Source organism: Bombina bombina, chromosome 2, assembly GCF_027579735.1.
Source record: "Bombina bombina isolate aBomBom1 chromosome 2, aBomBom1.pri, whole genome shotgun sequence".
Taxonomy (NCBI): domain Eukaryota; kingdom Metazoa; phylum Chordata; class Amphibia; order Anura; family Bombinatoridae; genus Bombina; species Bombina bombina.
The window spans coordinates 1,174,615,389-1,174,632,386 of record NC_069500.1 but is presented as its reverse complement, the minus strand read 5'-3'; the positions used below and the strand labels follow the sequence as shown (position 1 = coordinate 1,174,632,386).

The 16,998-nt window shown below is 36.2% G+C and overlaps 1 protein-coding gene across 1 annotated transcript in view; it reads right to left on the bottom strand.

Moving 5' to 3' along the window:
- The window catches only part of LOC128647460 (teneurin-3-like), a 708,055-nt gene that overhangs the window by 215,409 nt on the left and 475,648 nt on the right, over nt 1-16,998 (bottom strand). Inside the window, exon 3 of the mRNA XM_053700247.1 lies at nt 12,537-12,835. Coding sequence (XP_053556222.1) covers nt 12,537-12,768 — 232 coding nt within the window. The 5' untranslated portion in view covers nt 12,769-12,835. The remainder of the gene's footprint in view (nt 1-12,536; nt 12,836-16,998) is intronic.

Genomic DNA, 16,998 nt, shown 5'->3' with positions numbered 1-16,998 from the left:
TCGAATTTGAATGTGACATTTGAATGTAACATTCGAATTCGAACTTGACATTCGAATTCGAATGTCACATTCGAAAACTGTAAATAACTTTCAAAAATCGAATTTTTAAGAATATTCGTTCTACAATAACATTCGTTCTAACATTCGAATTCGGATATAAACACATTCGCCCATCCCTAACTACTGGTAGCTTGCTGAATACATAAATAAGCCAATGGCATAAGGCATATATGAGCAGTCACTAATCAGCAGCTAGCTTCCAGCTCCTGAGCCTACCTAGGTATGCTTTTCAACAAAGGATGCCAACAGAATAAAGCAAATTAGGTTATGGAAGTAAATTGGAAAGTTGTTTAAAATTGTATGTTCTGTTCTATCTGAATCATAATGGAAACATTTTGGGTTTCATGTCCGTTTAACAAGGAATAAATACATCAGACTATAACATTGCATAATTCAACTAACTTTTTCCACAGGCAGTCAAAATGAAATAAATACACAAATAAATAATTAAGTGGTTTAAATTGATAATTCTCTTTACAAAATTCCAATTTGTATCTGTGATTTACATTTTGATTTTGAGAAGCAAAATTTGCATCTGTATAAAAATATGAATTTAATTTACTTAACATATTCTTAACTAAAATTTTACAACAATACTTAAGTGAACATAAAAATGAGTTAGATAAAAGTATTTTTTTTTTTAAATGAGGGTTCAAGAGGTTTGAATCAAAGAGATTTAATTTTTCTTTCCTCAGAAATTTTCCACCAGTAATTATCAAATTCCTGCACTATTCCTTCTATCACTTGTTTTGATTGGCTGTCCACAAGTATTGTTTACTTTACAACTTTACTAATCAAAGAAATAAGACACAGGAAATGAGCAACATATGTTTAAAAATAAATAACATTTCCTACCTCATTAAATATTTTTTTTTCTTTTAAAAAAAATTCAGGCAATGACTGCGATACTAAGTGGGATGGAGAATGGTGTTTATTCAAGATGATGGCGGTAATGTATCAGCAAGAGACAGAGAAACACTGGAAGTTATATTTTTATAGTAAGGATTTGATTTCTTAGCAGAACTATTTTTTCCTCGTTTATCTGCCAGTTACTATAAATATGAGCTTCTAGATGATGTGCTGTATTGTGTATGAGTCATGGTGATACAGAGATGTGTTTAAACTGTGCTGAACCGTCTGTTAAGGGAAGCATTTGTAAGTGTCAGAAAGGTAAATTTAACATAGATCAATGCGCCAACACTTCTTGTATCAGAGCTCCCAGCTTCTGCATGCAAAGCTCATCATGTAATAAACAGAAAAGCTGTCAGCCACTGGCCTAGATTTACTAAATTTCAAATGACTAGAAGAGTTCTTAGCAATATTCCCTCCTATTAACAAAAGGGCACTTCACTTCATTTCATAAGGATCGCTCAATACACAAGATTCTATTGATGTATTTAGGTTGGGTTTGACGTGATCTCTTGTGAGTTAACACCTGTGAATGGCAAAATTAGCCACATTGCAATGGGATTTTGGAGAGATTCCTAAGAAGGAATTCATCTTCCAATTCAGAAAGAAATATGGGTAGACTCAAGGATTTTGGTTATCTGCAGTAGAAATCTACGAGTCTGAATATATTACAGTTGTTAGAGACTTTGCAGTGGAAATTATTTTAAGTGGATCTAAGCATTTAACTTGAGATTTAACTGGTGCTTACTTATATATATATATATATATATATATATATATATATTTATATACACATATATACAGTATATATATATATATATATATATATATATATATATATATATATATGTTATTCCTGCATTTGCGGGCTTAGTGTTAATGGTTAACATTTAAAGTTACATTAAATACTAAAAAACTAAAATTCTATATTTAAAACAAAGATTGCCCTGAGAATAGTATGCATTGTAAAGAATAGTATGCAGTGTAAAGTTGTATGTCCATAAAGCATTGTGCACTAACATGTAACCTAGGTTTTGTTTTTTACTGAGGACAATTGCGGACAGCTATAAATGAGTTACTACAGCATATAACCAATGACTGTGGGGAATATAGCATTTCTACTTCTGATAGCAATATTCTGACCTAAACTGCAGGAAAAGGGGACAAAATAAATAATTAATATAGATTTTAATACACATACAGTACGTATACATTTTACAATAAAATGTTTAATGTTACTTTATATGTTTCTTTCTTCTTAAATGCTCCCTGAAGACGTTTTTTGTTCAGAGAAGCCTACCACCCAACTCAGTAATATATTACTTCCACTTACCTTATATTCCCTCAAATAACTCTGTATTAACTTCTTTCTCACTCTTGCAGTACTCACCTCCTGTTTCCCAACCTCCTATACTTCTAGATTGTAAGTTCCCATGGGAATAGGGCCCTCAATTCCTCCTGTATGTGTTCGTCAAATTTGGTCCTGTCTCTTACAAACTTTATATCATTGTTTCATTTAAGTGAATTCTACCCATGGACAGTGCTGCAGAATATGTTGGTGCTTCATAAATAAAGTATAATAATAATAATATGTTGCAAAGTGACATGTCTATGCGTGTTTTCCACAATATGCAGACAATCTACAGCTATTGTTTTAAGAAAAAAAATATGTCCTGTCCCTAACACTATCCATCAGAGCTAGTTGCACACAATCTGTCCCAGATACGGATTTAAAAGCTTTGAAAGGTACAATCTATTCTAAATAATAAGTAATATAAGTATGGGGCGCCTTTGTTGAGCCCTGTATGGTGTACTCAGACTATATAATTACTAAAACAAGCAAATAAAAATTAAACAAAAATTGACAATTAGTGATAAACAGTAACAAATATGTATCTATAGGAGGATGCTGGATAATATGAATAACACAATGGTGGCCAAATAAAGAAAATGTGAGATGTATCCTTATCTGGATACCTTTGAGATGACCAGAGATAACCTATAGAAAATAATAATTTGTTGGTTAATATTCCTCAGTATCTAACAGTAATAGAGTCTCATTAGAAGTGAAGATGTCAATATTGGTAGGTAAAGAAGCAGGTCAAGGCAGCTATCTGTAGAAGATCAAGGCCACAATCCTGGATCAGTAATCTGCAGACAACATAAAAGGACAGAAGCGCCACATGGCCCAATATTGTTTAATGCAGTGAAGATAATAAGTGTGGTATATACACTCACATTTAGTGTGGCACCCCTAGTGGTGCAGAAGGGACAATCTGGGATCAATAGCAGTCAAACAGAAGACTGAACTCCGGTGGATATTAAATAATCTGTAGAAGATACAGAACACAAGGGTGCCTATATGGTCAAGTATTGTTTGTACAGGTGAGGTATATAATGGTATAAAATACACTCACATTTGGTAGAGCACCTCCCTTGGTACATTTAAGGCAAGCTTGGATCAATACAGTCACCAAGTAGACTAGTGTCCGGTAATCAGGAACTCCAAGTGATCCAAAGAATATTGTGTAGATAACAATAATAATAGTAGTAGCTCGGCAGCAAGTGGTAAGTGTAAAAAAACTTACTTTATTAAAATGTTAAAAATACTAGCAACACGTTTCTCAGCCAACCAGTGGCTGTTTCATCAGGCTTAATAAAATGAATAATACACACTTGCTATATATGCCAGAAATACAAAACCAAATAATGAGCAGCACCTGGAGTAGCTGTTAATTAGTTAGACCAGACATGTGGGTAAATTAAACCAATCAAATGAGACCACAATGGGTGACCTCACAAAGTAAACCAGGGTACAATATCATGACTATACAGCCTAGTATAAAATATTCACAAAACACAGAAAATCATTATCTTAGATTGCTAGATGCTTTAGCCGATATACAATATATATAATATAATCACATCATTAATCTTTTCTTATGTCTAGATAAATGGTAGAACATAGGATTATTCAAGATCATTATACAAATAATTTATCGATAGTTGGACAACTAATACAAATATCTATATTTGAACAACTAATACACATAACAACCCCTTTCTTATGATAAGTAAACACTAGTTTGTATTGGAGTATCTAAAATCATTATTTGATCATCTAATCCCTGTTTGTTTATTCAGAGGGAGGGTACATGGCGATATGTTTGTAGTCTATTATATACATTTCAGAGCCAACCACAAATCTACAGCATGCTATAGGTATGTTACTAACTTGTGTGTCCATTGATCGTTCTAATGATGTACAGTGTTACTTTGTAATTTGTGTTAGACATCGTAACTGCTGTAGTCTTAACATGGTGTTTGTTTGTGTCCGTGATGGCATTAAGAGGATAATTAAGGCTAGTACATGAGTCAAATGACGCTAAGGGGAGTCCTGATTACGTAACATGTGATGATAGGTCCTACTCTTGCAGTTACTCAGAGGCTAGTGATTGGGTCAGCTACTCAGAACGTCATGATGGTGGGCAGGGCAGTATCGAGACAATGTGAACTGTCTCAGTGTTGCGCAACTATTGTAAGCAATGTTCCCATAAGGAATACATTAATCTTATAACCATAACAGTGAAGATCAGTGCCCTGTTTATGATAAAGTTAAAAAACCAAAAATATAACTAAAAACATATCAACAGATGAAGTCATCACACAAACATTCATGCACAAGATCAAATTCATTATGATGTGCTGCATAATTGGTAAATAGTAATAGTTATCTGCGACTAACCACACAGGTGGGTCATGCACTTATCACAACACACATCCACACTAACGATATAAACCTTATGTTGTACTACACCAATTAATTGATTACTGTTTATTACTATTTACCAATTATGCAGCACATCATAATGAATTTGATCTTGTGCATGAATGTTTGTGTGATGACTTCATCTGTTGATATGTTTTGATCTTGTGCACCTTTAGAAGCCCCAATGTGTTGTGGAATACCCAAACTATTTGATAGTGCCACACTTTATCCTAAACGATATTATTAATTGTGGTTTGACACGCACATCAGTCTACACATTACACAATGAATATTCATTCCCATATAACTTCTGCATATGACTTGTAATGAATGTTTGTGTGATGAATTCATCTGTTGATATGTTTTTAGTTATATTTTTATTTTTTTAACTTTATCATAAACAGGGCACTGATCTTCACTGTTATGGTTATAAGATTAATGTATTCCTTATGGGAACATTGCTTACAATAGTTGCGCAACACTGAGACAGTTCACATTGTCTCGATACTGCCCCACCCACCATCATGACTCTCTGAGTAACTGGCCCAATCACTAGCCTCTGAGTAACTGCAAGAGTAGGACCTATCACCACATGTTACGTAATCAGGACTCCCCTTAGTGTCATTTGACTCATGTACTAGCCTTAATTATCCTCTTAATGCCATCACGGACATAAACAAACACCATGTTAAGACTACAACGGTTACAATATCTAACACAAATTTTGTAAGTAACACTGTGCATCATTATAAAGACCGATGGACACACAAGTTAGTAACATACCTATAGCACGCTGTAGATTTGTGGTTGGCTCTGAAACGTATATAATAGACTTCAATGATTTTAGACACTCCTACAAACTATTTTTTATTTATTATTATTACCCACTTGTCTGGTCTAACTAATTAACACCTACTTCAGGTGCTGCTAATTATTTAGGTTTGTATTTCTGGCATATATAGCAAGTGTGTATTATTCATTTTATTAAACCTGATGAAACATCCACTGGTTGGCTGAGAAATGCGTTGCTAGTATTTTTAACATTTGCTTGCTGCCGAACTACTACTATTATTATTGTTATCTACACTATATTCTTTGGATCACTGGGAGTTCCTGATTACCGGACACTAGTCTACTGGGTGACTGTATTGATCCCAGCTTGCCTTGACTGCACCAAGGGAGATGCTCTACCAAATGTGAGTGTATTTTATACCATTATATACCTCTCCTGTAAAAACAATACTAGGCCATATAGGCACCCTTGTGTTCTGTATCATCTTCTACAGATTATTGAATATCCATCAGAGGTCAGTCTTCTGGGTGACTGCTATTGATCCCAGATTGCCCCTTCTGCACCACTAGGGGTGCCACACCAAATGTAAGTGTATATACCACACTTATTATCTTCACTGCATCAAACAATATTGGGCCATGTGGCGCTTCTGTCCTTTAATGTTGTCTGCTATTCTAAATATCATTCACAATCTTGGCCTTGGATCCCAACACTGGGCTAGATTCGTAGCTGTTTGTTAGGCTGCAGAGAGCCTAGTGTTTGCTAGTGGGAGTTCCTGCTATAAAAATTTCTCACACAGCAAACATGAGCCTTTATCAGTGAAAAACTGCAATCATTATAACCAAAACAAAGTTTTATTAGGTTAAATTGGCCATGTTGGATGGAATGAGAGGCATTCTAGAAACCTCACAGGCATGAACAAGGGCTTGGAAGTTGTGCTCTGTGTTATTATAGAGCTGTAGTCTTTTTTTCCCACACCTAAATCAGAATCCATAAAGACTCTGTTGCCTTTGTGGAGTATCTTGTATTGCAACCTCCTACAGCACAGAGAAAAGCCACTGCCAGATTTACCTGTCAGATGTACCCATACAGCAGCACCTAACAGAAAAATTGCTGCCTGATTTCCTTGTGAAATGTACCCTTACAGCACCCAATAGAAAAGATGCTTTGTGATCCGCTTGTTTAATGTACCCTTAAAGCACCTAATAGAAAAGATTCAGCGTAATTTGCTTGCCAAATGTACCCTTATAGCACCCAATAGAAAAGCTGCTGAATGATTCACTTGTCTTATGTAGCCTTATAGCACCCGTAATAAAACCTTCTACCATATTGTCTGGTGCACTGCCTGATTGTCTTGTGCACTGCTTGATTGTCTTGTGCACTAACTGATTTTCTTTATATTGACCTAAAACAGAAACTTTTTCCCATGTAATGAACCATTACAAAGGAATAACATTAAATGTAACAAACAAAAAGGTTGCTTCCATTTTGTTTCCCAGGTTTCCTGTTACACAAGTCCTCTGCATTTCTATTCCATTAGTTTTTTTTTGTCATTCTTCCTTCTGCCATTTTCTTAATCTGTTCATTAGTCTACTCTAGTATATACTTCTTCCAGAATTTTACCTATTGTTACATTATTCAGTTATTTCAAAACCCAGAACCAACCTTCCTGTTTTAACAGAAATGTCCTGCATTAGCACAGCAGCTTTGTCCTTTTATTTCACGTATACCGCAATTTATTTTCTCCTTTAATATTTTTTCTCCCATCTCTAGTACTTAATCAATCAACTTCTGATTTTATGATTATCATTACCCTTCCAAATCTCTGATTCAGCCACATTTTTATTTCATGTTCCTGTAATATCCCATCAAAACTGCTAGTTCTTTCTTTTTTTTCAAGTTACCTTTTCATATTTTCCTACCCATAAAACTATCACAATATTTTATCACAGTGAGCTCCTTTTTAGTAATAATAAATGTAACTGGTTTCTATGTACCTAAAGAGACATCAAATGTAACATTTAATCAACCTGTAAAATGTTTAGCTAAGAAAATTAAATAGCAATAGATATTTATTATTTATTTTGCAGTAAACATGCTGTCAGGAGTGCATGTGCTGCATCTTCCAGAGAGACTGAGTGTCTCCACCAAACTTAAAGGGGTAGTCAAATCAAAATTAAATTCTCATGATTCAGATAGGGCATGCAATTTTAAGCAACTTTCTAATTTACACCAATTATTTTTTCTTTGTTCTATTTGTATCTTTATTTGAAAAAGCAAAAATGTAAGCTTAGGAGCCAGCCCATTTTTGGTTCAGCACCTGGGTAGTGCTTGCTGAAACACCCATCTTATGTACCTATCTTCAGAAATCGTGAGGCACTAAATAAAATGAGACATGATCTTCCATATGCAGCACTGTGTGGGTAAGAGAGATACAACGTTTGCTTGCTTGCAATATTTTGGCCTAGGTCTGACTAGGGCAGCAGGATTAGTGAAGGTTAGTATTATGGCATTATGCCTTCTAATTCATATGCTAACTAAATTGTTTATTAAATACTTCTATTACAAATCAATGACCCCTGATTGCCCATTGGGGTGCATGACCCATCCTGACTACCATGACCTCTGACTGTAAGAAATAAATGAGGCAATTAGATGCACAATTGTTGGAGTTGGGATATTTGATAATGAGCAATGGTGTTCACAGTGCTTAGGGCAGCAAAAAAAATAAAAGAAATAAAATACTGTACTTATGTTAAGCAATTTCACTATTTTTTTATAACTATTGGGTTTAATCTGTATAACACAAGACTCTCTCCATTACTTGTTTCATTAAATAATGTGATTAAAACCCAACAGATTATGTGGTTGGGATCCCAGATGTCTGATTGCTATGGGTAGCTGCTCAGATCTTGGCAACAGGAAAGTTTCACTTAATTGCTATTCCAATGCGTAATGCTAGGTGGGACTGATGTTTCAGCAGGTTTATATTATCTTAAGTACAGTTTATCTTCCTGGGTAAACATTAAAAAGACTTATGTTTGAGTTATGGCTGCAATGATTAGAATTGACAATATGATAAAACAATTACAATGATCATTACAGAGATATGAATTTTGGTTTCAAGGGACAAGGCACCTTTTAACATCATTATACTAAAAGACATCTGAAATCAATATAATACCAACAATGCATAAATAGAAGGCTAGATTCTTGGGGGAAAAAGCTTAGCTTGTACCATTTCATATTTTATTGTTTTATGATGCTTGTTTTAATTTTACCTCCAAACGAACAATAGTATTTAGACCATTCATTTTTTATGACAGTTATAATTTTATCTAAAGGTTGCTAGTAACAACCCATGTATGATAAAAGAAACAAAGGCAAACTTTGAATAAATGCTTCTAGTAAATGGCATAACTTCTGGCTTTTGTAATGTCTTAGTTTTGAAGGAATAATGAGTCAGATACACTCTCTATTTTGTTTATTTTTTTACTGCTGTTTTAGTCTTACTTTAGACTAATCTTAAAAGCTACCGATCAATCTGGGTGACATAAAAGGGATAAGAAACAATTTTTTCAGTGTAACAAAAGCTTGAAAATGGCATTAACTCTTGCTTTTCTGTAAATATGAATTTGCAGAGCTCCTAATCCTCTTGTATTTTGCAGGAATGTGAAGAGTCTGGAAGCTGTGTCATTGTCCCTCCCACACTCTAATAATGTCTAAACCTGCCCCAAATGCTCCAACTCTTCCCTCAAAAAGCCCAGATATGCCAACAGACTTCCTGACTCCACCCCTCAACTGACCAATAGGTCATCCCATGCAACTCAGCCACACCTCTTATCTGCCTTTACTCCACCCTCAAAACAGCTTAACCCCGCATCCCAGCATCTTTGTCACATGAGGGATACATCTGTTTTAGCTGGACATGGAAATAAATAAATGCAATCTAGTGCTCTCACAGTGTCCTCTTATGCCTTGCTTCAGAATGCCTGCATAAACCCACTGCTACCCCTTCATGGAACCCTCTTTTGAACAAACCCACTGGTTGCCAAAATAATTTACTCTAACATTTATGTTGCAGCAAGAAGCAACAAGATATGGTTAAAAATCCGATTTCAAAGGGTCATACTCATAATTTTTTCTCTGGCTATTTGTCTCCTGCATAATATTTTAACTGCAATAAAAGTGTTACCTATGGATTTAAGTGTCATTACATTATGCTGCAGACAAATAGCCCAAAACAAAATGACTAGAATCTTCATCTTACTGGTTAAATAAACTGCATGGGACTGTAGGACCTTTGGCAGAAACATAAGCCACTGATGATGTTGCTCTGAGGCTTTGGTTGAGTCTTTTTATACTTTGTTATTTGGAATTGTATATTCTCTTGTTTTTATTTTGCATTTCATTATAGTTTTGTCTGATTATTGTCCCCCTTCCTCTCATGTTCCCTTCCTCATCTACAGGATATAAAAATACACCATTATAATACTATTTCTAGCTACTGATGTTATCAGTTGTGTACAAATGTACACTGTCCAAAATAACACATATGATTCATTTAATGCTTTGTCCACTCCTCTATCTGTATTTTGCTAATATTCCATCCTGAGATATATGATAGAGTAGTGTATTCTATTAAAGGGTTGGAACATAAATGCTGCCATTACAAACAGATAAATAAACAGGGATAGGCACAGACAAAGGCTGTGACAGACATTTTCCAAAGTACAGACCTTAATGAAGGACACCAAGGTACATTTGAAATTAAAAACATTATTTTATAGTGCTTGGTGTTATTATACTGATGCAGATACCACTGATCCTATAACCAGCCCTCCTCTGGCTATACCCATGTGCCAGTGTCACTACTGTGTCATTATATAGAGCTGGGTGCTATTATACTGATGCAGATACCACTGACCATATAACCAGCCCTTCTCTGGCTATACCCATGAGCCAGTGTCACTACTGTGTCATTATATAGAGCTGGGTGTTATTAACTGATGCAGATACTACTGACCCTATAACCAACCCTCCTCTGGCTATACCCATGTGCCAGTGTCACCACTGTGTCATTATATAGAGCAGGGTGTTATTATACTGATGCAGATACCACTGACCCTATAACCAGCCCTCCTCTGGCTATACCCATTTGCCAGTGTCACCACTGTGTCATTATATAGCGCTGGGTGTTATTATACTGATGCAGATACCACTGACCCTATAACCAACCCTTGTCTGGCTATACGCATGTGCCAGTGTCACTACTGTGCTTTGTATAGAGCTGGGTGTTATTATACAGAAGCACATACACATCCAGTATTTCACTCAGGCTTTAGTTATTCCATAACTTAACACCCAATATCACTAGCAGTCTCTTGACAAACCACTAACTTTATTCACACTACATATTTTTTTTTATTCCTATTATTCAATCAAAACATATACTAAGGTTGTGGCGGACACTGCAAGGACTAGTCACGGACACCAGTGTCCGTGTACGGACACCTCGCCTATCCCTGTAAATAAAAAGGTGGCAGTGAAAAAATAGCACTACTACTATTAGCTTTTTGAGCGCATCGGGTTAGTGCATAATCAAAAACTTTTTACTTTCAACTTGTTATACAAGCGCTACCCGAAGTGTGCTAAAAGATTACTTCTTGCAGAGGTAGCACTGGAGTTGGAGAGTTAAATATGCTCCACTTGTAATCTAGCCCTTAGTTATTATAAAGTAGTTTAAGAAAAAGAGTGAATACAAAGGGTGAGGGCAAAGAATACAGTGACTTTGGTTTTTGCACATGTCATCATTTATCCTATAACCAGTTTTGTATAAGATTGGAGCACTTTGAATAGATGTGAAAGTCTTTATTACGGAGGCTGAGGAAAATACAAGTGCATTGGGGCCAAATGTCCAACTCCAGGTGAGATAATCAAAAAATGATTGTGATTTTAAAAAATGATTATGCCTTCATAGTTTCTTTGTAACTTTATCAAATTAGTCTCATACTTTGTATATTTATGTGCATCTTTTACAACGTATATTGCACATTGTTTTTAAGTTTTAATTTAAATAGAAGAAATGCAGTCGTCAGCATCAGTTTAATAGAGAGCTTCATCATTTTCTATGGGCCAGATAATCAAACATTCTCTAGTTTGAAGAGAGTTTACAGTGCAAACTTCACAGAGCCTAAACTCACTGTACTTTCTAAGAAAAAGGGATGAACCTGGAAGTCACAGGGCCTGATATTCAAAACCTGCTCAGACAAGATGATCTAAAAAAATCTCATTGGTACGGCAAGACTTAATAAAAATTTAGAAACACAAATGTTACCTTGAGAAATGTTTATGCTGCTATGTAGTAATTTTTGTGTGAAACAAAGACCTCTACATTACAATACAAGGTCTAAAAAAAATCCCAAAGATGTTGCATGATTTCTCTCCATGCTGGCGAGATTTTGAACATCAAGCCCCCAGATAGATGAGTGATACCAGTTAGTAATGAAGCTCTATGGAATACACAATATCACATGGCAGAGAGAACATCTGGGGCTGATATAAAGGCTCAGTTTGCATCAATTCCAAATTAAACTGAAATGTTTTCACTACAATTTAACTTGCTTTTGTCTACATTTGAGTATATTTTACTTCAGTGAGTTTAACCCCTGTGAAATCTGAACGACAATTGTTCTTCAAGCTGGAGAATCCTTTGAAAATCAGGGCCTTGAGTAATATATGGCAGCAGAGTTCACATACATGTTTGAAGTAATGTTATACATTGTTGAAAAAGCTGTAAAATAATGCTAAAGACAAAGTAAAGTAATAGAAATGTGTTTGAAAGTTTACTGTACACTGTGTCTGAATCTTGAAAGCTTAATTTTGATTTCAAGTTCATTTTCACATTGTATTTAATAGATTTTATTAGAAAAGGCTAATGTATATAAGAAAACCACAAAAGACAATGGCAGGAGAATGCTTCTGACAATAGAATAACTGACGTACCTTGTCTACTGTACTCATCTGCTTCTCTGTGTACAAGGTCTTTCACCCTGTTTCCATAGAGCAGCCTGGAGGAATCATGATCAAAAGCTTTCAGTGTTTCACTGGAGCTGTAGGATTTTTGTGTAGGAACTCTACACTCATCATTGTCCACAGAAGAATTTGTGTAACGCCTTTCTTTGTCTCGCCTGCTCTTTGTTAGGGAACAATAGGGCCTGCGTTCTTTTACATCCATGCTAAGTTCATTCTGTGTGCACAACAATCTTGCTCAATTGAAAAAACGCTTCTCAAACTTGATTTGCCTACATAGGAAACAAAAAAGTAAACATTGATTCAATTCAAGAATGAAACAAGATGTGTTTTAGAGTAGTTCTAGGAAATTCTGTTTACCATTGGTTCAAATACATTTAAATGAGAATAAGATTTACTTGCCGGCATTTTAAACAAATTACACTGAAAAATAAAGATGCAGAATGGCATTAACATTAGGACATTAAGGACAGGATTTAATTGAATGTAATAAAAGGCAGACCGTAACATAGACAGTATATGTACTGTGAGTATACCACTCAAACCAGAGCTAACAGATAAGAAAATAACAACAGTATTTGTAACAGAATGTTGTTTTACTATAATCAAAACATCATAACAATGAATTAAATATAGTTAAATGAGCATCACTATGTTATCCTATGCACAATAGAGAAACAATGGAATTTACAATCATTATATATTTTGACTCTAGTAGCTGCACTATGTGGGTAGGAAGCTTCATGACTGATGTCTCCAGTCAGTAGCAAGACTTTAAACATCAAAAGGACATTACCCAAGACAAACAGGATTACTTAAGAGACCATCCTGGAGTCATTTGATGATCAAACAACTTTAGAAGTAATTTGCACATCATCAGACATCATCAAGCTTGTAAAGTCATCAGCTAAGGTAAACAAATCTGTGATGACTTCAGAGTGATGAGCAGATTAGTTACTGATTACTTCACAAGCATGAACAGCCAGTAAATGACTCTAGAGTCATCTCATTTAAATATTTTGGCCTGTGGGCATACTACAGGATAGCTTCTGATGACTAGTCTGGAATTATTGATTACTTCCAAATGACTCCAGAAAGATCATCCTTTTTGACTAGGGTAAGCTCAACATTTAATCTGCCTGTAAAATGTTTAATAAAGTGAAATAGAACCAGGGCTAGACTGGGAATAAAAAGCAGCCTTGGAAAAATTGAAGACCAGCCCTATATTTTTATGAGTCTGTAGAATGCACATGCCATGTTTTTCTCAAGATGGTTAGGTTTTAAGAAGTATGCTAGTTAACATAATAGATTTTAAAATCATGATTTTGCAGCAACAAGTATTTTACAAGTACAGTTTGAATAAAGCTAAGGAATATTAAAAAGTCGTAATATAAGGAATATAATATTAACATAATATAAACACTACACAGTGTAACATAAATACACCAGCCTTCATTACACACTTACACCAAACTGTAACACATAGGGGGGTAGTTATCAAGCCTTCAACCTCAAATACGCTGGAATTCCGCAGCGTATTTGTGGCGAGGCTGATTCGCCTAAGTTTTCAAGCCCTAGATACCGGCAAAAGTAGAATTTTGCGACATAAGCTTCGATCCGCTGGATTCAGTCCGACACAGATCGATGCTTACGTCACTCCAGATGTTCCGCACACAATCTGACTACTTTTGCTAGTTATCAAAAAACTAGCAGGTACGCTCGGCATTTTTGCGGCCCAGCGTACCTGGTTTTCAAACCGCCGCCCTGGATGCGGCAGATCCCATAGGAATCAATGGGAGTCTGACCATAGCGAAAGTTCATGTTCGCTGCTGCCCGACATCCCATTGATTCCTATGGGAGCTGTCTACACCTAACACCCTAACATATACCCCGAGTCTAAACACCCCTAATCTGCCCCCCCTACACCGCCGCAACTAAATAAATGTATTACCCCCTAAACCGCCGCTCCCGGAGCCCACCGCCACCCTAATAAACTGATTAACCCCTAAACCGCCGCTCCCGGAGCCCACCGCAAGCTATAATAAATATGTTAACCCCTAAACCGCTGCTCCCGGTCCCTGCCGCAACTATAATATATGTATTAACCCCTAAACCGCCACTCCCAGACCCCGCCGCCACCTACATTATACCTATTAACCCCTATCCTGCCCCCCCTATACCGCCGCCCTCTATAATAAAGTTATTAACCCCTATCCTGCCGATCCCGGACCTTGCCGCAACTAAATAAATAGTTTAACCCCTAAACCGCCGCTCCCGGACCCCGCCGCAACCTATATTAAACTTATTAACCCCTATCCTGCCCCCCCCTACACCGTCGCCACCTATAATAAATTTATTAACCCCTATCCTGCCCCCCACTACACCGCCGCCACTGTAATAAAATTATTAACCCCTAAACTTAAGTCTAACCCTAACACCCCCCTAACTTAAATATGAATTAAATGAATCTAAATAATATTTCTCTTATTAACTAAATTAATCCTATTTAAAACTAAATACTTACCTTTAAAAAAAAAACTAATATAGCTACAATATAAATAATAATTATATTGTAGCTATCTTAGGATTTATTTTTATTTTACAGGTTTTTAACTTTCAATTTATTTTAACCAGGTACAATAGCTATTAAATAGTTATTAACTATTTAATAGCTACCTAGCTAAAATAAAGAGAAATTAACCTATAAAATAAAAACTAACCTAAGTTACAATTACACCTAACACTGCACTATACTTTAATAAATTATTCCTATTTAAAACTAAATACTTACCTGTAAAATAAACCCTAAGATAGCTACAATATAATTAATAATTACATTGTAGCTATTTTAGGATTTATATTTATTTTACAGGTAACTTTGTATTTATTTTAGCTAGTTAGAATAGTTATTAAATAGTTATTTACTATTTAATAACTACCTAGCTAAAAGAAATAAAAAATTACCTGTAAAATAAATCCTAACCTAAGTTACAATTAAACCTAACACTACACTATCATTAAATTAATTAAATAAATTACCTACAAATACCTACAATTAAATACAATTAAATAAACTAACTAAAGTACAAAAAATAAAAAAAATAAGTTACAAACATTTAAAAAATATTACAACAATTTTAAGCTACTTACACCTAATCTAAGCCCCCTAATAAAATAACAAAGCCCCCCAAAATAAAAAAATGCCCTACCCTATTCTAAATTAAAAAGTTCAAAGCTCTTTTACCTTACCAGCCCTTAAAAGGGCCTTTTGCGGGGCATGCCCCAAAGAAAACTGCTCTTTTGCCTGTAAAAGAAAAATACAACCCCCCAACATTAAAACACACCACCCACATACCCCTAATCGAACCCAAACCCCCCTTAAAAAAACCTAACACTACCCCCCTGAAGATCATCCTACCTTGAGTTGTCTTCAGCCAGCCGACCATCGATGGAACCAAAGAGGAGATCCGGAGCGGCAGAAGTCATCATCCAAGGGGCGCTGAAGAAATCTTCCATCTGATGAAGTCATCATCCAGGCGGCGCTGAAGAAGTCTTCCATCCGGGCGATGTCATCTTCCAAGCGGCGTCTTCAATCTTCATCCATCCGGAGCGGAGCCATCTTCAGACGAGCCGACGCGGATCCATCCTCTTCTTCCCGACGACTACCGACGAATGGATATTCCTTTAAGGGACGTTATCCAAGATGGCATCCCTTGGAAAAATCTGATTGGCTGATTGAATCAGCCAATCAGATTGAAGTTCAATCCGATTGGCTGATCCAATCAGCCAATCAGATTGAGCTCGCATTCTATTGGCTGTTCCGATCAGCCAATAGAATGCGAGCTCAATCTGATTGGCTGATTGGATCAGCCAATCGGATTGAACTTCAATCTGATTGGCTGATTCAATCAGCCAATCAGATTTTTCCTACCTTAATTCCGATTGGCTGATAGAATCCTATCAGCCAATCGGAATTGAAGGGACGCCATCTTGGATGACGTCCCTTAAAGGAATAACCATTCGTCGGTAGTCGTCGGGAAGAAGAGGATGGATCCGCGTCGGCTCGTCTGAAGATGGCTCCGCTCCGGATGGATGAAGATTGAAGACGCCGCTTGGAAGATGACATCGCCCGAATGGAAGACTTCTTCAGCACTGCCTGGATGATGACTTCATCGGATGGAAGATTTCTTCAGCGCCCCTTGGATGATGACTTCTGCTGCTCCGGATCTCCTCTTCGGTTCCATCGATGGTCGCTTGGCTGAAGACAACTCAAGGTAGGATGATCTTCAGGGGGGTAGTGTTAGGTTTTTTTAAGGGGGGGGTTGGGTTAGATTAGGGGTATGTGGGTGGTGGGTTTTAATGTTAGGGGGGGTTGTACTTTTCTCTTACAGGCAAAAGAGCAGTTTTCTTTGGGGCATGCCCCGCAAAAGGCCCT